Genomic DNA, 20,547 nt, shown 5'->3' with positions numbered 1-20,547 from the left:
CTTGTCTTCCGTTGCAATATTGGTTTTCGAGTCCTATAAATACGAACTAAAGAATCGCCTCCAGCGTTGCAATTTTAATTGTGTTCCATAGGTAACTTTCCTCCCCCCATAGCTCAGTCCTTTGCTGCGTAGACGCCCTTGGCATTTTATTACAGGGTCGGCCCTAAATGTATGGATTACTTGTTTTCTGCCAACGTACATTTAGCATACTGATTATGAACCAGAATACAAAAAGCCTGATAGATCAAAAGTATTTTGTATGGGCAGTTGAACAGGAGGTGAATATATAACGCTTTTGTTCATCAATAACTCTTTGGCTTTGACCTGTCTGAGCAAGTCGTGCAATAAGGTGAAACGCAGGTCACAGCGTCTAACAAATATGAAAATGTGTAGTATTAAGCAGAACGGGGAGCTGCTGCTTCCCCAGCTCCATCGCCGCTCCCTGGGCAGCCCTCGGCGGGCTCGTCCGCTGCCGGGGGCTGCCCCAAACGATAGCTCGCTTTGGGGGGCGGAGGGGACTTAGCCTGCCAGTTCAGCCGGGGGGTTAACAACCCCCGCGGGGGCCGGGGGGTATCCCTTCTCCCCTCAGAGAAAGGATGAGAAAGCGGGGAGAGATGCTGAAAATAGCTGGGTGGGGATTTGAAGAATCCGGGGGGAGATTAAGGAGATCAAGTCGTTTTGAGTTGCACTTGCTGTGAGGAAGGCATCACCGCAGTGGTAAGAAAGCAGATGTTTAAAAACAGCATCTCCCAGCTCAGGCAGCTGGGAGTTGGAGCCAGCCAAACAACCCGGTACACATCGCTCGGATAAGCGCAACACCCCCAAATCTGCCCTCCGCAGTGGTTGGATGTATCACACCCGCACCATTATTTGTCCTTATGGTGCCTGTTTTAAATAGTGGAAGGAGAAGAGGTTGACCGCAGGACAGCAGTGAGGAGCTGGGTCAGACACAATTCATGAACTTTTGTACTCCTGTGTGCCGCTGTCGACAAAGTAAAAATAATGAAACTTTGTGATATGTTTGTAAATGATTTCGGCTGACCTCTCGCCCTGCCCTTCACCATAAACGCTACGGCGGGGAAAACCTGGGAGGGTGCGAGGCTGAGGCTCGCAGGCAGATCGCGGGGATAATAGCTAGACCAGCATAATAGGATGAAGGTAAATTTGGAAACTCTCTTTTTCCCGAGAGCAACTAACTCCAGCTTTTAATCTCATCTTTTTTTTCCACCCACCGCTGTTTCTGTTGTCGGCTGTTTTACTTCTGTTTCGATTTTTTAGAAATTATTTTTTATTTTGGGGGGATTTCTAATTATGAGGAATCTCTTCTGATTCGTGTTAGCCTAAATATTTAAAGACTCCTTACTAAATTACTTTAACCATTATTTTTCTAAATAGCGCAATTTGACCGAGTGCGTCCATTTTCCATTGCGAGGACGTAAGTGGCAGAGAATTTAAAGAAAGCGGCAGGTCTTTCTGAGAATTTGGTAGACGAAATTCGTCGCTATGAATTGGTGGAGGGTCGTATAGATCTATTTCAGCAATAATAACAAGCGTGAATCTTTTCTGAAATCCCACCTTCTTGCAAATCTGTATTTTAGAACTGAATCCCAGCAGAATAGTTTGCATTCCTCAGAAGACAGTAAGAGACTAAGAGAATTGCAAAGACCTGCTATATTGTAGATGAAAACAGAATGTTATTACGTTGTCTATATATACCCTGTAGAACCGAATTTGTGTGATATTCATATAGTCACAGATTCGATTCTAGGGGAATATATGGTCGATGCAAAAACTTCACCTTTCTGCAAATGGTTAGAAGTTAAAATACTGGCGGAATCAAGAGGCATGTGAGTGCTGAACACCCAGAAATTATAAAAAGTTTTGCTGCCTCGCTCCTATTCGCTAGGTTTTAGGACGTTTCTTTAAACTTCAGTTGTCGTTCAGTCCTAACTCTCACTGACAATCTGTGAATTTAAACAGTTAAACTCACCAGAAGTTACAGATTTTCTGGGGGGGGAAAAAATACACATATATATATTATCTACCAATCAGTGAATGAGTCTTTTATAAGATACTCATAAATTAGCTAGATATGCGAGACGTTAGCAAAATTTCCCTGTCAAGGGTTCAGATCGCATCAAAATATTTACGACAGCACCAGAAGCAGCATTCACCTCACTGGAATGTATTTACTTGTGCTCCAGGAATGATATTGATGAATGAAGACCGAATTTATCTCATTAAACTCGTGATATTTTTAGCCTAATTAAATGACGTCTCCTGTTCAATTGATTGAACTTTAGTGGTTAAAAGTGAACTCTTTCTTGCCATCTGCATGATTTTAAATACGTACACGTATAAATTTATAAATATACGTTGGCGTTTGCGACTGTGTACGCAAACGTATACGTTGAGGCTTGAAAGTGAATGAGAAGTTACTGATTGCCTAATTTTATTCAGCAGAACTAAATTCTGGTAACTTTTGGATGACCTCTGCTAGACAAAGACAGGACAGATCTATTGTACATCATATTACCCTCTTCTTTGATGGCTTTTCTTTACCTCGCCCGCTTATCAGTTTCTTCCCTTTTAACCCCGCTTCAGCTCATCGCTCTGTATATTCCTTTCGATTCTTTTCCTTATTTTATTTAAAGCGAGGTACCAAGCCCCGCTGGCGACCCTGGCTAGTAGATCAGACGGCAGGGCAGCATCCCCCGGGGCTGGGGGAAGCCGGCTCAGACAAAAGGCTGTGGGCAGGGCAGCGGCCGCCGCCCCGGGGTACCCCTACACCTCCGGTACCTGGTTTGCGGGTGCGGCCCGCCGGAGAGGGGGGTCACTCGGTTGGAGGGATGTTATTGAGTGGAATCGCTGGAAATGCGGGGAAATGCGCCGGTGGGCGCCCGGCTCCCCATTGGCCGGGCCGGTCACATGCCCGCCTAACTTTATTCAGTTGACAGCAAGTAGGAGGGCTCTATGGCAGGGGGAAAAAAAGACAACACGAGAAAAATTAGTATTTTCTACCTTCAGAAATTAATGGCCATGAGTTCGTATATGGTGAACTCTAAGTATGTGGATCCCAAATTTCCTCCTTGTGAGGAATATTTGCAGAATAGCTACTTAGGCGAGCAGGGGGCCGAGTACTACAGTGCCTCGCAGGGCTCTGATTTCCAGCACCAGGGACTCTACCCACGGTCAAACTACAGCGAGCAGCCCTTTAGCTGTAGCAATGCCCAGGGCTCTGCCGGGCAGCCGCGGGGTCACGGACAGGAGCAATCCGGCCCGGCGAGCCACTTCCCCGGCCCAGCAGAGCATTGTCCACCGCCTCCAATGTCCAACTCGCGAGCCTGCAGCCAGCAGCCGGCCCTCAAACCCCCAAACGGCTCCGCAGTTAAGCAGCCAGCAGTAGTTTATCCCTGGATGAAGAAAGTCCATGTTAACTCGGGTAAGGATCCTCTTCTTACTTTGCTCTTCTACCCTGCTTCCGACCGTCCTCAGCGGCGCTCTCCCGAGTCCCCGCCAGGCTCGTGGCTGAGCTTTTTAAGCCGAGGTGGCCAATTACACTCGCCATAAATTTTTATTGCTGAGGAAATAGGCCCTTGGCCATGCGGGGCTTTGCCGTGCAGGATAAAACTCCATTTTAGGAGCCTTCTAGAGGCTCCCAGCCTACCTAGCTGCGTGTGCCCGTGGTGCCTGCCTCATTCGAGGGGGAGAGCAGCCCGGCCATTGTAAGCAACTGGGACGAATCCAGCTCGGCCACACGTTCGCAGCTCATAAGGTTTTCTTTTGTAAAGTCGGACCGGCAAGTCAAGATTAGCTTTGTAAAAGTTCTCCGTGTTTTTTTCCCAGTGAATCCCAATTACAACGGAGGGGAACCTAAACGCTCCCGCACAGCTTACACCAGACAGCAAGTCCTAGAACTGGAAAAAGAATTTCATTTTAACAGGTACCTGACCAGGCGCCGCCGTATCGAGATAGCCCACACTTTGTGTCTCTCTGAGCGCCAGATCAAGATCTGGTTTCAGAACAGAAGAATGAAGTGGAAAAAAGATCACAAACTGCCCAACACGAAGGGCAGATCTTCTTCCTCTGGTTCAAACCCCCATTTACAAACTGGTTCCAAGGACCATCAGACTGACTTGACAACTTTGTAGAAGAGGTGAAATTTTCCATTTCATCCTTCGCTTCTGACCAGTACTGTACATAACTGACACTGCCCAAGCAGAACCTGCATGTAGCAGCTAAGGACACGAGAAACTGTCATCTTTCTTTAAGGTACTGTTGTACAAAGGAGACAAAATGACGCTACTTTGGACTTTATTTTATTTTGCCTCTGCTAGCACAACCTAAAAAAAGAAAAAAAAAAAAAAAGAGGAAAGAAAAAGAGAGGGAAATACAAACAAACAAACCATCATGCAGGCAGTGGGAATTGGGAAAATATTAAGTGAGACCTTCTGTCCTTAAAAAATAATAAATCATTGAAAACGAAACTGTCCTGTGTTTCAGTTTTGAATTCTAAAGTGAAGATTGGATGCATTATTCTGGGATTTATACTTTTAATTGTCTTTTTATCCCATGCAATTTAGGGAGGATGCATTTTGGGCAAGTTGAGGACAGGAAATTCATAGCTTAGTCTTTTATTCGAACATAAAGACTAGTAATTGTGATTTTTTTTTTCTTCTTTTGTGCTGCTTTACCTTTCTCGGTGTAATGAAAATTCTTGCTCATTTCCATAACGTCTCAGAAAGTGTGCATAGAAATGAAGTGAAAACGGGTTATTTTATGTTCTGGTAATGTTAGTGTATTTATTTATTTGTTACATAGAAGAATGAAGACAAAAAGAAAAACAGTAAAACCAAAAACGAGGAAGGGGAGCTGAAATACTGTATTTTTCCTTCCCAGTCTCATGAACACATATGGAATGTTTACTTGTCTTGAACGTACACAACTTTCTTGTTCCCCCCCCCCTTTTTTTTTTTTAATTTCCTTCTTTGTGAATAGGAATAACGTCCCTTCTCCTTACCGTGTGCCATCCAGAGCTAACAGGCTTGAAATCTGTTTCCAAAGTCTGTTCTGTTCAGCGCTGTGTTTTAAACCATCGATACCTCATTTAAAAATGGAAAGAAAAGAGAAAGATGAAAGAGAGGGGACCACAAAAAACAACCCCACAAAAACAACATCAACCCAGACTGAAAAATTATTGTAATTTCTTATGTAAACTGAGCCATTCAAAGCTGAAAGCTGAGCACATTCTTTCAGTCAGATTTTAAATTTCTTTTCTGCTAGAGAGATATAGTCTGTGTGCGTTGCTGCTTTGTTTTGGGTTTATTTTGGGGTTTTGTGGCTTTGGTTTGTATAGTTTTTAGATTTGGGTGGGTTTTTAAAGACTGGGTACTTTATTTTTGGTTTTGGTGTTTCTGGGTTGGTTTTTTTGTTGTTGTTTTATTTTTTTATTAGAACAGTGATTGTTTTTAAGCAAACATGATCGCAATGGCTGGAAATATCAGCAAGTTGCTTTCGGGAAAGACGAAAGGCTTGGATGGGAGCAGAACTGGTCTAATACCCACCAAATAGTCCCTGACTGCTGGTTGCCAAAGTTTTAGTGCGCTATAACTGTGGAACCAAACCAAACCAGCTCCCTGAGCCACTTACACCTCCGCTTAGGAGGTTTTAAAACTCAGCCCTTATCTCCTGTACCCTCAGGGCAGCCTAGGAGAGGGACCACATAGCCAAAATTATAACGAGGTGATTCCTTTATTAAAGAGAAAAGTGGCGAAGAAGGAAACTCATAGCAAACACTGAAGGGAGGTGGAAAGAGCAGGGGGTGAGTTAATGTGCCCTTCTCCAGGCTGGATGTTTCCCACTGAGAAATCACGGCTCTCTGGGCTCGCTCGGGAAAATGCTGGCCAAAATGGGCTTGAATTAATTCGAAAATAAAAGGCGAGCTTTTCAACAAGAGTGTATTCGGTAACGTTAACTGTGGCCAGCAGTTAATTTCTGCCCTTTTCTCATCGCTTGAAGTCCGCAAAGTGTCTTTAAGACTTGGTCTTTTGTTTTAGAGCCTGGAGAAAACTCTTTGTTCTTCCTTAGGGTTAGCCCAGTTCTCAGACTTGCACATGGCAATACTTGAATATCTCCACGTCGTGATATTAAAGATGGATATTCCCGCATTATTCGCATCATTGTTTCTATGACAAAAAGCACCGAGTTCATACATAGTAAAGACGTCTTTTTTCTGACGCCTTCACGTTGAGAAGCTGAAAAGGTATTTTACTGAAGTTCGGCTAAATTGCAGGAACAGGTTCACCCAGAGGACAAATTTTCTATTCGATTAGTTGTATTTCAGCCGGGAAGAGTGACCTCTAAACCCTTAACCTTTTGGACCCAAACTACCCTTCTCTTTCTCTGGCATGGAGAGCAGCTAGCAGCAGCGCATGAGGAGGGAATTCCTTAGACAAGATTTCAAGTTTTGTTACACCAGGTTCCTGCAGCAGTGGCCTTTCCTTTCCAGAGCTGCTCAAAGCCATCCTTTTGCTCTCCATACGTATCTATTAAAATAGATCAGAAAAAAGGCTGTGAGGAAGTAAAACCCCTCTAGCTGTCCTTCTTGAAAATCCTCTGTCCGGACCCCCGCTGTTTTCTTAAAGTCTGATAAGTTGGCTGCGAGCAGGGCAAAAGTGTTATTCAAGAGAGAGCTACCAGCTTTGGCATCTGTGGTACAGTTCTGGAAAATAATGGCCTTGGATAAGAAAATCCGTGTTTTGTGCTTCTAATCAACCGAGATGGCTCCCGAAGTTAAAGGACCAACTTCTGCTCCCAGATTTCCTTCCCCCGCCCACTGAAGTCAAACAGGCATGTAGCTGCGAGCAGAATTTGTCTCATTGTCTTTTGAAATGTTAATAACTCCAGGACGAGTGTTGGCTTCGGCAGGCACAGCTCTTACAGCCCCGTTTGCAAGTCCCCTTTGAGCGAGGCTGGAGCACTATAGGTTTGCATAGGTGTAATTGCACCGTAAGATCGGAGAATATGCGAAGTGGAGGCAGAGAGTACCAAACAGAAATAGTTTCCAGCTGCCAATGCTCTGAATGGTCAAGAATAACTGTAATAATGACCAGGAGCACCCACTGGTCGTTATCTCCCGTGCAAAACGAACCTGAGTTTTTGTTTGTTTGTTTTTTAAAAATGGTTGTAACCCTCCTCCAGAGGTTTTTTTTTTTCTTTCTTGTATGAATGGAAGCTGGTTATTTTTGTTTATCACGGGTGAACGTTGTGCATTTGAGCCTTTGTTAAATGGTCGCATTGTCCAGCACTACTCTCATCTCTGTTAAAGTGTGATGCTTTTTATCGACTTTGCTGATGTTTGGCTGCCATTAATTAAAGCGTTATTTATACTAACTGTCGCCTGTAGTTTTGATGTAAACCCTCCACATACTTTTGAAATAATAAAAGGTGTAGCGAAATAGATTCTGGTTTGTACCTTGAACAAACAGTCCTCACAAGGTGGGTCCCTCTTCTGTGAAAATGCTGGTCCCTCCCATCATTCCAGTGTTAAAAGATGAGTGACTCTGCATAGCATCCTTCCAAATGTCCCTTTGAACAGGTTTGCTGTTTGCCTCAGCCATAATGGTGTGACTCTAGGCCAAGCTGGAGTCTATATTTACTTTTGGGCTGCAGTTAAAAGTGCCTGTCATCCATTTGCTGCTGCTTTGCATTTAACAAGCCCTCCTAGAATGACTCCTGGATTTCTGCATGTGTGGTAGGAAGCAAGGAGCCACACCTGAAGTCACCTCGGTGCCCACACAGATGTGTGTCTTTTAGGTGAGTCCTGGAAAGAATCAATTAAATAAAGAAATGGAAATTCGAAATTGCAATGCAGAGAGTAGTTTTTCCTGAGCAGTAACTCTCGCTTTGACAGCGGATACAAAAGAAAGATCACAAGAAAACACAACTTGGAGGCTTTAAACTTTGTCATGCACCTACGGCAAGCATATTTTTTTTGCTTCCCAGCGTAAGCATCTCAGACTATAACACATACAACTAGCCAGGAGAAGTCGATTGCACTATTTTTGTCATAAGTACTTGTCAGTGAGGGCTTGTCCTCTCCTGGAGCGTGGTCAAGGCACGAGTCCAAAAATACAGTCTCTGGCTCAGCCCGGGCAGGGAGCTGGGTGCCCAGCAGAAAGCATGTGCCCTTACTGCCCCAAGTGCACTGGGGGGAGGCTGGGGTTGCCTTTCTAAGCACACACCGGCTAAGTTTAAATATTGAGGCATATCTTGTGATTATACTTTCTCTGTCTGCTGTTTAATGGCTCCTCCTGTTACTCCCGATACATCAATACAGTTCTGTATATTATATCACCACTAGTCGTTAAGGTAAGAATGAAGAGGAAAGGCAGAGTCAATAGCAAACCCCACTCACTGTACAGTACAGTAAATAGGGACCTCACGGTGCAGAGCTACACCGCTTCCAACGGCCATGTTTGTTAGCCCTTTCCCCTGATTCTTTTTTTCCTTTTTTTTTTTTTTTCTTTTCCCTCCTTCCCCCCAAGCCTAGAGACCAAAATAATCTTGCTAGGAACAGTCATAACAGGCAGAATTTCAAAGTGCGAGGAAGATGATAAGAATAGATTTCTACAAGTCCTGACCACGTGATTTGCGAAATAATTAATTCAGCACGTCCCTTAAGAAACACGGAGTCGTCATTAATCTGCCAAGCAAAGGACTCTATCAGACTTGAAAACTGAAGAGATCCCAAGAATATAATATACAAAGGGTGCCGTCCCTCTCCCTGCACACCTAGCTCTTTGGTAGCCGCTGAAAAAGACACGCCGGTACGTAAATATTTTTTACTTTTATTCCTCCTTATTTAAGCCTTAATGAACTCAGCTGTCAAACACTTGACAAATAGGGCACGCTGCTTCCTGATTTCCAGCGCGGCAGCGGCCGGGAACCGGACCGGGCGCAAGCGATGACCTTTGCTTCCCAGGGAGCGGGGGAAAGAGGACGGGAGCGGAGCGCCGCGGAGCAGGGAGGCTGATGGCCAGAGCGCCTCCCGGAGCGGCGGCTCCCGCGCGGGGCGGCGCGGAGAGGAGCGGAGCGGAGGAAACAATGCGGCTGTCAGGGCAGCCGCTGCCCGGTCCCAGCGGCGGGGAAAGGCCTTCAGCTCCTCCGCAAGCGGGGTCGTAAATTTTGCCGCGCATCTCTGACAGCGGGGCCGGAGCCAGGGCCAGGCGCGCCTTTCCTCCGCAGCCCGCACAAAGGCCGGTCCCGGCCCCGCTCCTGCCCCGGTCCCGGCCCCGCTCCCTCCCCGGTCCCGGCCCCGCTCCCGCCCCGGTCCCGGCCCCGCTCCCTCCCCGGTCCCGGCCCCGCTCCTGCCCCGGCCGCCCGAGCCCTCCGCCCGGTGCGGGGCTGCGGGGGAGTCCGGCCGCATCCAGCCCCCGGAGCGGGCACGCCGGCTTGCAAACCCCCGATCAATAGCCCGGACTGGGGAGAAATAGCATTTTTGTTTTTATACAAACCCACTCTCTATAAACTCCATAGAATACGGACGAGTCTGACATTTCTCTCTGAAATCCCAGTCAGCTGGAAATACCTTCTGCAAACAGGATATTCTTTATTATCCCTTGCTGGAATAATTTCCAAAACCCCTAGATTGTAGCTTTTTATTGCTTCCGTTTCGGTGGCAGGACAGAGACAAAGTTTCCTATGTTATGAATTATACATTCAAACAATAACACATTAATTCAATTATTCAAAAATGACAAATGTTTATGTGCTGTGGTAGTGACTAAGGAACAGATTTGCTACTTCACGAGAACTCCTACATTTTTATCAATGAAGTTTTATATTATCCTGTTGGGCCGGGAAAGAAACCAAACTCCACCAAGACACGCCGTAAAATGGACCTGAACATAAATCGCAACCCTTTCATAAGAGCGTTTATTCTCGCATATAGCCCGGGCTATTTTATCAGTTTGACAATTGCCGGAGTTGTTGTTATAAATCATCATAAGTAATTCCTGAAAGGGTGCGAGGCTGCTGGGGGGCGGGCGGAGACTGTAAATCTTTCTGTTTTATTGCTCTATGAACATATGCTCCGATTGAAGAAGTCTTAGATCCTTTACTGGAGACAAATTCGCGCAAAGCTGGAGTCCCACCAGCCGAAGGATTAACATTCCCTTAATACTTTTTCAGTCCCCTTTACGATATCTTAATTCTGGTGGTGGTGGCGAAGGTGCTCCTTTCTTCCAGCCATCATCCATTTTCACGTTAAATTTGCCTGTTTTCTTTTTCTTTCTTTCTTTCTTTCTTTCTTTCTTTCTTTCTTTCTTTCTTTCTTTCTTTCTTTCTTTCTTTCTTTCTTTCTTTCTTTCTTTCTTTCTTTCTTTCTTTCTTTCTTTCTTTCTTTCTTTCTTTCTTTCCCCCCCGTGTTTTTATTTTTTCCTTTTTGTTTTGTTTTGTTTTTAAGCACTAGACTCTGAAAAGACACCAAAGGGCTGCGATGCTTTCTCCCGGGGGGGTGTTCCAAACTGCCCTCCAAAAAGGCATTTTCTTCTGAATCCTATTCGTGTTCTTTGCTTGTGTTCAGCTTTCCCCCTCGCACTTTTGTATAGGAAGCTAAAGACCTCTCCGTCATCCAAAATGTCTAAACAGCGCCCAGAATTATGTTCGGCTTTGTGTGCATGTACACAAGTATGCAGAACACGCTGTGCGTGTAGGGGTTGCTGTATGTACACACAGACACGCGAGCACGGGGGGCTCGGCAAAACTACCCAGACACCAAAATATATGGCTGACTGAAAAGGATATAAAGAACCATTACCTCTTACTTGAGGCGAGATTTAAGTGCATCATTTCGAAGAAATATAGGAATATAAATCCGAAGCTATACACAATAATTTACATTGAACTTATGTTTCCATCACTGGACTCCAATCTTTTTATAACTGGTTTGCAAAGTCAGGAAAAGCAATGTAATTTAGATAAATGTTACAATGCACTTACGGTTAGTATTGTAAGGTAATACGTTACTGTCACATCCCCATGCTTTGGATGGTAATGAAATCATAGCAGATGTTAGATTAGGTGTGGTGTATTTATAGCTACAGATATGTTACCAAAAAATCAAACAGAGAACCTAATATATATATATATATATTTTCTTTTGCCTAACTGGTATTGTTGGGGAGCTTTGTGGGCACACACGACAGATACACACAGGGTTTATTCCATGTCTCTTCATACACACAGAGCAAGGAGGCAGGCTCAGGGCAGACATACACACGCACAAATGCCATGAGGGTTTTTTCCCCCAACGCTTGTTTAGCCTCCAGACACGGGTAGTCCCCGCTGCCCAGCATCTCCCCGGTCCGGAGAAGGAGAAAGCAAAAAGTCGCGCACGCCAGCGGGCCCCAACGCCTGTCCGCCAGAGCAGCGTTGATGCGGAGCTGCCCCGGGCACGGGCTCCCGGCCGCAGCCGCTTCCAAATACCTCCTCTGTCTCCGCTGGGAATTTCTGCGCGCTGGGATCACCCCGCGGAATTCACCTTTCCCCCTGCTCCTCCAGCCCCGCGGGGCGCGTAAGTGCGGGGCCGCGGCGGCGGAGCGGGCAGCGCGGGCGGGCGCGCAGGGGGCGCGGGGTCCGCCCGCCCCACGGGCCCGGCGAGGCCGCCCCGCTGAGCGGGGGCGCGGGGAGCGAGCCAGCCTCGGCCCCGGCGCGCTGCTCTGCGATCACGTGGGCCAATATGCCTGTATTTTAAGGCAGTGCCTATATTTCTGATTATAAAGGGATTTCTCCTGCTCTCCCCCAAAATTCATCAATGGCCGTACGATTTAAAACCAAAACAAAACAAGAGCCGGCCAATTGCTGTCGTTGGTTCCGGGAGGCTGATGGCTAAAGGGTTGTGTGTTGATTTTTTTTTTTTTTTTTTTTTAAAGCCCAACAAATTCCAATTTCCACTCGCTCTCTTTTATTGGTAGTTGAGCCTGAGCCTGTTTTTGTTCTATCGGGAATTCTGGTTTATGGAAATATTTGTAAAACCGCAAGATCAGGTTTAGGAGAGTATTGTCTGCAGACAAAGGGTGAAGGATATATTCTAAGAACTGCAAGCGCAGATCCTGAAAAGTGAGGAGCCCAGGTTTATGATAAATTGATACACAGGTAAGCAACTGCATGACAAAATGGGACGTTTAACCGCAGGGGCTGTATTATCTCCTTTACTCAGAGATGGTCTGGAATTTGTTTGCAATCTCACCATAGTGGCTGAAAATGTGTGGAGTGGTCTCCACTTACTTGAGCGTTTTAAGCTGTATCTTCTTTTCTTTATTATGTCCTTTAAATAAAAAAGTGAACTCATTTCCAAAAGCTAGGGGAATACGCTTAACCCTATCCTATCCTTTCCCCAGCTTTCGGTGCTTTCAGGAAGGGAATTACAAATAAGCAAACAAACGAGGGAGAGAACTTTGCTAGATGCTCCCACTGCCAAAGTGAGATTGAGCATCACATTAATGCGTTGCCGTGGTTAGCCGGGCAGGGGGTAGCCGTGTTGATTTGTAAAGGGCGATTTAAAAAAAGGCTCATCGGTAATGTAGCCCCTACATAGGATCTCTCAAATGTTCGTGCCAAGTGTCTTCCCGAACCTTTTTCCCTGGCAGTGCATTCGTGTTCCTTAGTGGCTGCTGTTTTCCTTCCGCAGTTGTCTTAGAACCGCTGTTACCGGTATGCTCATGCCTTCGAGTTGCACATGCTATTTGAAGCACGGCTTGATATTTATCTACCGAGAAGTTTCTTGCCCTGCATTTGTGTGGTTTGATCAATAAAGCGGTGGGAAGATGCCTGGGGGGGACCGGTGCCTCTCTGGGCGGACTGGGGGTCTGGAAACCACCACACAGCCTCCCCGCAAACACTTACAGCTCAGCTCCCGCTTGGGTTGTTGCAACTAGCCCGACTCTCCCAGGAACGCCTGTTTCTACTGCCTGGTGGCTTGCCTGGAGCCGGGTGAACTCTCGGTTATGTCTGTTGTGAAGCCCCTGCGTAAAGCCCAGCGTTGTGCTGTCGAGCAAGAGTGTGTGTAAGGTTGGAACGGACCCTGCCCTCCCCGAGTCACCCGTGCGAGTCCTCGGCCGGGGTCGGAGTGCCCCGAAGGAAATAGGGTGGGAGGCCAGGGGAGAAGGAGCACTTTAGGGTGTTTGTTTATTTATTTATTATTTTCTGTTGCGCGTTGCTCTGCTTTCAGAAGTTAAAAGCACTGAACATTTTTCTTAGCTGTATGCCTCCAAGCTGCTGGCCTGCCAAGTTAGTCAGCTGAATCCAATTACTGCGAGCAGCATTTCATTTGGCTCGATGGAAGCACTCACTTATAACTTCACCTAAAATTTCAATAATACCTATATTGGTCCCACGCCTGAATAATTCTAAAGATTTCCCTGGGTTCAGCTCTGGCAACGTCTTCTCCGGGCGCTGGGAGACGAGCACAACACCGGCGTGCCCAGGCTCCTCTCTCCGTGGTACAAACTTCGGGGGTTATTCCTGTGGCCGTGGAAGTCTTGGTATTTGGCCAAGCTTGGCCAAATAAAGCATGTCTAGAGCTAGAAGGCTATCGCTTGTGAGGCTGAGAAGCTCCTTCGGAAAGGAATGAGAAGTCGATAATTAATTAGGCACAAAATGAAAACTTACCGTGCTAATCAACAGCGGCTAACAATGACTCGGTTTGCAATATTATGATCTCTCCGCTCAGGGGCTAAGGTGCAACCCACTTTAAGTTGCCTTCCTACACTGTGTAAAGTGCTATTTTTAATGAATTCTCTTTAAAAAAATAAAGCACTTAAAGTTGACGTACGCCCACGTGAATACATTATATAAGACGTTACCGGGACAGGCCCGGGCCAGGAACCTGAGCGAGCATCATGTGTAATCATGAAGCTCCACTTCCCTAACTCCAGTTTGCCAGCATAAATTAAGGTGATTTGGAAGGGGAATGTAGCATCCTACTGAGTTCGGTTAGGGAGAGAGAAGACTTGGTGGAAAGTTGTAAGGTCTGTTGTGTTGTGAGCTATCGGAGGCGCTTCCGTTGGTTGTTCATTAAGTGGTGAGTTATTGCTATACGAGCCAAAGGTCATTTCAAAGGCTTATAGTGGCTAGATATCGTCTTTATAACGACCCGGGCTTCTTTTGGGGGGATTTTCTGGCACTCTTAAGTTCTTAAAGTCTCGAATCGACACACTGCACAGACAAAGGCAAAATACTAATTTCGCGACGCAAATGCTCGCAGCGCATTTCAATGCTGGGACTTCCTCGCTTATCTTTCTTTCTTTCTTTCTTATTCGGTGTCGGGGGGAGAAATGGAGAGGGACCCGCGCTAGCTTCGTTTCCGCGGAGCTCCTCGCGGGCCGCGGATGCGGGCGGCGGGAGAGGCTCATGCGACCTTCGAAGGTGCCCGCAGCTCCCCGCAAAGGCGCTCCCTCACCCCCATGCGCCGCCTGCTCTCGCTCCGGCCCGGGCTGGACTGGACTGGGAGCTCGGGAAGGCAGGCACGCTCCCGCGGCCGGTGCGGGGGGCCCGTCGGAGCGGCTGCCGCAGGCCGCCCTGCCCGGCTCCGAGCCACAACCGGAGTATTTTGCACGTTTGTTTGCTCCCCGCCTCTCTCAAAGCGCTACTAATAAATGAAGAGAAACATCTACCCTTTGTCTGGTAAAAGATCTGACGCGGACGGAGAGACACGGTGAGGGGCTGCGGACGAGATGTGCATTTATTAACAAAGTCCTAAGGAAGAAAGTCCAAAACAAAGCAGTTTCCGCTGAGAGTTATCACTTCTGTTGCAGGTCCGTGCCCACGGATTATCCAAAGGAACCTGAAGATCCTATTCACACAGTTAAAGTCAAAAAATCAAGAAAAAACCCTAAGTTTGGTGAGTTCTCTAAATTTCCTTTTCCATCCACGTCTGGCTTTCCCTATCGCGACAGTCCCATCGCAGGGAGCGCGGTCCGGCCCCGGCCCCGGCCCCGGCCCCGGCCCCAGCCCCAGCCCGGCCCGGCCCGGCCCAGGCCCGCACTGCGGGGAGAGCCGCTCGGTTCACCCGGGGCGCGCCGCCCCGCCCGTCAGATAAAGAGCGGCCCGCAGAAAGCCCCGCTGAAAGCCGCCCCCGTTCCAGGGAAGCCGAGCCCGGCTGTGGAGAGGCCAAGGCCTGGACCCGGCCGCGGGGAGCAGCTGGACCCTGGCGGGGCTCCGGAGCTGGTTTAAGACGCCCCACGGCGGCCACCGCTCCGAGCCTCGCAGGGCCCCTTCGCGCTCCCCAGTGCTCTCAGTGCCCTCAAAGACGGAGCATCCCGCGGCTCAGGCGCAGCCCCAGCGGTGGGTGCCCGGCTGCCCTGCTTGCGGCCGGGTCCGGCGGCGGCTCCAGCGCTTTCCTTATATACAGGGCTGCCCCGGGCCGGCGGCCGGGAAACGTGCCGAGCAGGGGATTCTTTTGCCGGGCTCCCTCCTACGCGCCGGCTGCTTTGCACTTCTGAAAGTGCCGGGGCTTGGGAAGTGTTTTCCTTTTCATTCTTGGCCGGAGCGTTTACTGCCACGGCGCTAGCAGTCATAAATTTTGCTACAACCGCAATGACAGGTGCATTGATATGCACCCTGAGAGCTCCGGCTGCTTTAATAACCGCTTCGCTGGCCGCTCTCACCGCCTCTTATTTATTCGGTATCATATTAGATATTGATCCGAAGCAGAATTAAGTGTAGTGGAAGTTTTAGTAGAGAACTGCTTAATACGAAAGTGTCGGGAGGAAAGCGACTGGCAGCGCCGGGCTGGTGTCAGCCTGGGCCAGCCGGGTTCCGCTGCGTGGACGCTTGGGCTCCCAGCTGCTCTCCAGACACAGCCATGAGAGGGTCGGCACCCCCCAAAAGCGCTGGAACCAGAGACAGGACAAAAAGCCCCATTATCATGTACAGCGCCGAACAGTTCAGATGAGGTTAACCTTTCTGGAGAGGAGGAAGGGAAATCTGAAACACAGACATGGATACTTTGCGGTTTCCTACCCTCGGTGCCTCCAAACCCACCTCCCACGGCTCAGCTTCACCATTTGGATGTCACTTTTTTTTTTTTCTTTTCTTTTTTACTTTTTTTTTTTTTTTTCCCCTGGAGGCTGTTTCTGGCCAAACCAAGTGTTGAGCCCTCGCTTTGGTGTTACCTATAAAAACATCACCCCGGGCCTTTCACTCGTGGAAAATCAAACCCTGGATAGGTCTCCCTCTTTCTCTCCCTCTCTCTCTTTCTAAGATCTAAAGATGAGCCACCAAACAGTTGAGCATTGTCCATGTGATTTATGGCCCATAGCCTCCTTTTTAGGTTCAAGCAGAGTTCACAAGCAGTTGGTATTTCAGAAAAGAAATAAGGCCTTTAACAGCTTAACAGCAATATTCTTTCTTAAGATTCTGTGTATTCTTTTGGGAACTATATTTCACAAGGCATATAAAAGCCTACGCTTAAGGCAGTGTTGTGCTAACAGAAGTCCGCAGTCCAGACCGGTCCCGAAAATGTAGATGATAGAAATGGGAAAAGAACGACAGTGTTATTTGGACAAAAATACTTCCAAGACTCATCAAGATTATCACATCGTATTAAAACTCATCTGTGTCGCCACCGTCCATTTCTGCAGACTTTTTAAACTAAAATTTTCCAGGAGAGAAAAATAGTTCCCATTTCCGTCAGCTCCACAGACCATCTCAAGCTTTTGTTTAGGAAAGAAAAGGACCCCGGCGGGATAAACCGCCGAGAGCGGCCGTGGATCGCAGCTCGCGGAGGTTATTTTGACTTGCAGAGATGCGTTTCCCGGTGAATTTTAGAGACCAGGTCCACGGTATTTGGCAGGACCAACGGTACTTGCGAGAGAGAGAAGAGTACTCTCCTAGTATTGTATAACTATAGGCAGGAGAATAATTGTCGGACACCTTTCAAAAATTTCTAGCTGCTTTTCTCTGGTGTGTTAGTAGGCTTAAATCCTGGACAAATACTAGGAGGTCTTAAGATATGTTGATTTGCAGACTTACATTGTCAGGTGAAGTATGTGCTAGTTTACAAAATTACCAAAAGTGTCAGAGAAAACCCCTATCCCCCAAGAAAAATAAGAGCAGGGAATACTAAAAAGCCGCACCAAAACTGCAGAACAGTTTCCACTTTGTACTAAACGCAGGGAAGTTTGGGGAGCAGCGAGGAGAAAGGTAACAGCACCCTGCCTCAAAACATCTGCCCTAAGGGGACCGTGCGTTTTCGGTGGGAGCAGCCTCATGTGGGAGCCGGGAGGCGGGGAGGGGAGAGCCATGTCTGCAGGCTGAAAAAAGAAAAGAACCCTCTAAAAATTATCTCGGATGTCTCAGGTTCTTTCTACTGGGTACAAATAAAAAGGACGAGAAACGTTGGGAGAGGGAATTTAATTCATCACAGAATTAAAATAGGGGAGCTGACCTGCGACTTCCTTTATAGTGCAAAGTGAAGGGAGTGAATGGCGCCGGTTATACTTTAACTCTGGAGGAATCCAGGGAAAGAAGAAGGGCGGGTTTACAAAGGGGACGGGATTTTTCTGCCTCTGCCCGGCCGCAGCCCGGGCTCCATCCATCATGTCAACCGTGCGGAGCCGTGCGCACGCGTGCCGGGCGGGGGGCGCGGAATGGGCCAGTGGGGCTTTGGGGACACCAGCCAGCACAGTTGCTCACTGAGAGCCGCTGCCTACGACCGCGGGGTCCGATCCAGCCAAACTCGAGCGGGAACGGTCTAAAGGCAAAACAAAACAAATAAAACATCCCCCAAAATGTTTCGAAAGGCGGCTTGCAGGAAGTCCCGCCAGTGTGTTCTTGTTCCCCCCTGCACCATCGCTCTAGGGTGGCTGTTTCCCTGCAGTGTCCCGGGTCCATCCCTGGTTTACTCTGCTCTCTCCTTGGTGTGGCCCAGTTTGTCCTGACTCATAGCTGGTGACCCTGGTCCTCCCCTTTTGTCCTTTGGTTCTTCTTTGGGTTCCCCTGCTCCCTCCTTGATGCCTCCCAGCCCTCCCCTGGGTGGGAGGCCGAGGGTGCCGGGATGCGGGGGGTGCCGGGGACCGGCCCGTGCCAGCCGCTACCAGCCGGTTTCCCCCTCTGAAAGTCTCTTTTGTGTCCCTGCTGTTTCCCTCCCCAGGTGGCTGCGGGTGGCCCGGGCCGACGACGTGAGGCGCGGGGCGGCGGTCAATGTTATTTGAGCGGGGGCCGAGGGCCTCGGCGATCGCAGAGCAGAGGATGCAGAAAGCCGCCTACTACGACAACGCGGGGCTCTTCGGGGGCTACACCTACAGCAAGGCCGACGCCTACCCCTACGGCGCGGCCCATCAGCCCTACGGCCAGGCCGGCTTGGACGGCGAGTACCCCGGCTCCGCCTGCTCCGTCCAGGGCTCGGCGCCCGGCCGCGCTCCGGCCCACAAGGGCAGCGAGCTGAGCGGGAGCTGCATGCGGCCGGGCGGGGGCGGCCCCGGGGGCAGTCAGCCGCCGGGGATCGGCGAGCATCAGCCCCCGGCCCTGCCGCCCTCCTCCCCGCCCAACCCCCCTCCCAGTGTACCCCCTCCGAAAAAAGCCAAGGGGGGCCCCAACTCCTCGGGTTCGGCCAGCGCCACCCTCAGCAAGCAGATATTTCCTTGGATGAAAGAGTCCCGGCAGAACTCCAAGCAGAAAAGCACCTGCGCCCCCCCAGGTAGCCAAACACCCCCGCCCCGACCCGCTGCTCGCCCGGGGAGTCGGGCTGAGTCCCTCGGACTGAAGCCCCTGGCCTGAGCCCCCTGGCTCCGCGCCTCGTGTCCTGCTCCTCTGGCTGCCATCGCCCCCCTATCCCCACCCCTCTGAGGGGTCCCAGCCCTGCCGGGCGCTGCAGGTGGGACAGGCTGGGGGCGGGGTCCCGGGGACTCCTGGGCCGGTGGCCGCTGGTGGTCTCTGGGGAGAGGCAGCTGCGGGACGGTGTGCATATCGGGCAGGGAGGAGAGGGAGGCCACCCCCGGGCCCTCCGCACCCCTTCCCCGGGCGCCGACAGAGCGAGAGGGTATAGCAGGTTTCCGTGGGACCCCAGGAGGAATGGTGGGGGGGGGGGGGGGGGGGCTGTCTTTCGTGGGGAGAACCAATGTCTCTTTGCGCCTCTTCCCCGCAGGAGAGAGCTGCGAGGACAAGAGCCCCCCCGGGCCGGCCTCCAAGAGGGTGCGCACAGCTTACACCAGCGCGCAGCTGGTGGAGCTGGAGAAGGAGTTTCACTTCAACCGCTACCTGTGCCGGCCGCGCCGCGTGGAGATGGCCAACCTACTCAACCTGACCGAGCGGCAGATCAAGATCTGGTTCCAGAACCGCCGGATGAAGTACAAGAAGGACCAAAAAGCCAAAGGCATCATGCACTCCCCCGTCGGACAGTCCCCGGACCGCAGCCCCCCTCTAAGCGGCCCAAACCACGTCGGCTATTCCAGCCAGCTCCCCGGCGTCAACAGCCTCAGCTACGACGCGCCCTCGCCCACCTCCTTCGCCAAGTCGCAGCAGAGCATGTACGGGCTGGCCGCCTACACGGCGCCGCTGAGCAGCTGCCTGCCGCAGCAGAAGCGCTACGCGGGCGCGGAGTACGACCCCCACCCCATGCAGAGCGGCGGCGGCGGCGGCTTCGCCAACCCCAGCCTGCAGGGCAGCCCCGTCTACGTGGGGGGCAACTTCGTGGACTCGATGCAGGCCTCAGGCCCCATGTTCAACCTGGGGCACCTGCAGCACCCCTCCTCCGCCAGCGTGGACTACAGCTGCGCCGCCCAGATCCCCGGCGGCCACCACCACGGACCTTGCGACCCCCACCCTACCTACACGGACCTTTCCTCTCACCACACCTCTCAGGGACGGATGCAGGAGGCGCCCAAGCTCACGCATCTGTAGCGGGGCGGCGGCCAGCGGGCCCCGCTCCCTCTCCGTTACCTCACTTTTCTGACGGGACAGTGTTACTGTGCTCTCGAGTGCCAACAGTATTAGTGGATTTGTCTCCCTTAGCAGCTCCCTTCTCTCTTCCGCAGCCCCGAGTAGGTCCGTGAGCAGGAGCCTTTCTCTTAGAGCTGTTTTAAGCATGACAGTGCAATATACTGCCAACCGAGGGACTGATAAGCTGGTAATGATGTACTTGAAGGTAAGTCTTAGAGATGCTGTAGTGTTAGCAGCGCGTCATGCTGAGGTGTTTTAGACCAGTCGTGAGCCGTCGGAACTCGCCCGCGCGTAAGCTTATTTCAGAGAAGTTAATTTATGAGTTCTTCCGTAACGTAACGATCGCGTTGGACTAAATGATATGTATTTATTATTTTAAGCGAGACATTTTTTGTATCACTGATTATTTATCCTCGTCTTAATGTATTTATGTGGGTATTCGTAGAGTTTCTTCACCAATACTTCGGGAGAGGGATTCAGGTCCGTGGTGACTTACATTTCACCTATTTAGTATAATCGGTCTGAGCTAGTTGAGAGAGTAGTCTTGAACAGTTGTAACAGTGGCTGGTGTTCGTAGTTTATGTAAGGATTAATTAAGACAGCAAG

At 49.7% G+C, this 20,547-nt stretch overlaps 2 protein-coding genes across 2 annotated transcripts; both read left to right on the top strand.

The window, feature by feature from the left end:
• Positions 1–3,024: 3,024 nt before the first annotated feature.
• Positions 3,025–4,151, top strand: HOXD4 (homeobox D4). Its single transcript, XM_062498440.1, has 2 exons — positions 3,025–3,442; positions 3,847–4,151. Exons 1-2 carry the CDS (start codon positions 3,034–3,036, stop codon positions 4,149–4,151), a joined length of 714 nt encoding a protein of 237 aa, XP_062354424.1. The 5' UTR covers positions 3,025–3,033.
• A 14,053-nt stretch (positions 4,152–18,204) lies between these two features.
• HOXD3 (homeobox D3) lies at positions 18,205–19,902 on the top strand. The gene is made up of 2 exons (XM_062498357.1): positions 18,205–18,700; positions 19,148–19,902. Exons 1-2 carry the CDS (start codon positions 18,205–18,207, stop codon positions 19,900–19,902), a joined length of 1,251 nt encoding a protein of 416 aa, XP_062354341.1.
• The last annotated feature ends 645 nt before the right edge of the window (positions 19,903–20,547 follow it).

Source organism: Cinclus cinclus, chromosome 9 (genome assembly GCF_963662255.1).
Source record: "Cinclus cinclus chromosome 9, bCinCin1.1, whole genome shotgun sequence".
Taxonomy (NCBI): Eukaryota; Metazoa; Chordata; class Aves; order Passeriformes; family Cinclidae; genus Cinclus; species Cinclus cinclus.
This window is presented reverse-complemented; position numbering and strand designations above follow the sequence as displayed.

Bases quoted from the DNA above. Each gene is read 5' to 3' on its own strand.
- HOXD4 (XM_062498440.1), top strand. From the start codon at position 3,034: ATGGCCATGAGTTCGTATATGGTGAACTCTAAGTATGTGGATCCCAAA. The intron at 3,443-3,846 runs GTAAGGATCCTC...TTTTTTTCCCAG, and splicing joins GAAAGTCCATGTTAACTCGG to TGAATCCCAATTACAACGGA.
- HOXD3 (XM_062498357.1), top strand. From the start codon at position 18,205: ATGTTATTTGAGCGGGGGCCGAGGGCCTCGGCGATCGCAGAGCAGAGG. The intron at 18,701-19,147 runs GTAGCCAAACAC...TCTTCCCCGCAG, and splicing joins AAGCACCTGCGCCCCCCCAG to GAGAGAGCTGCGAGGACAAG.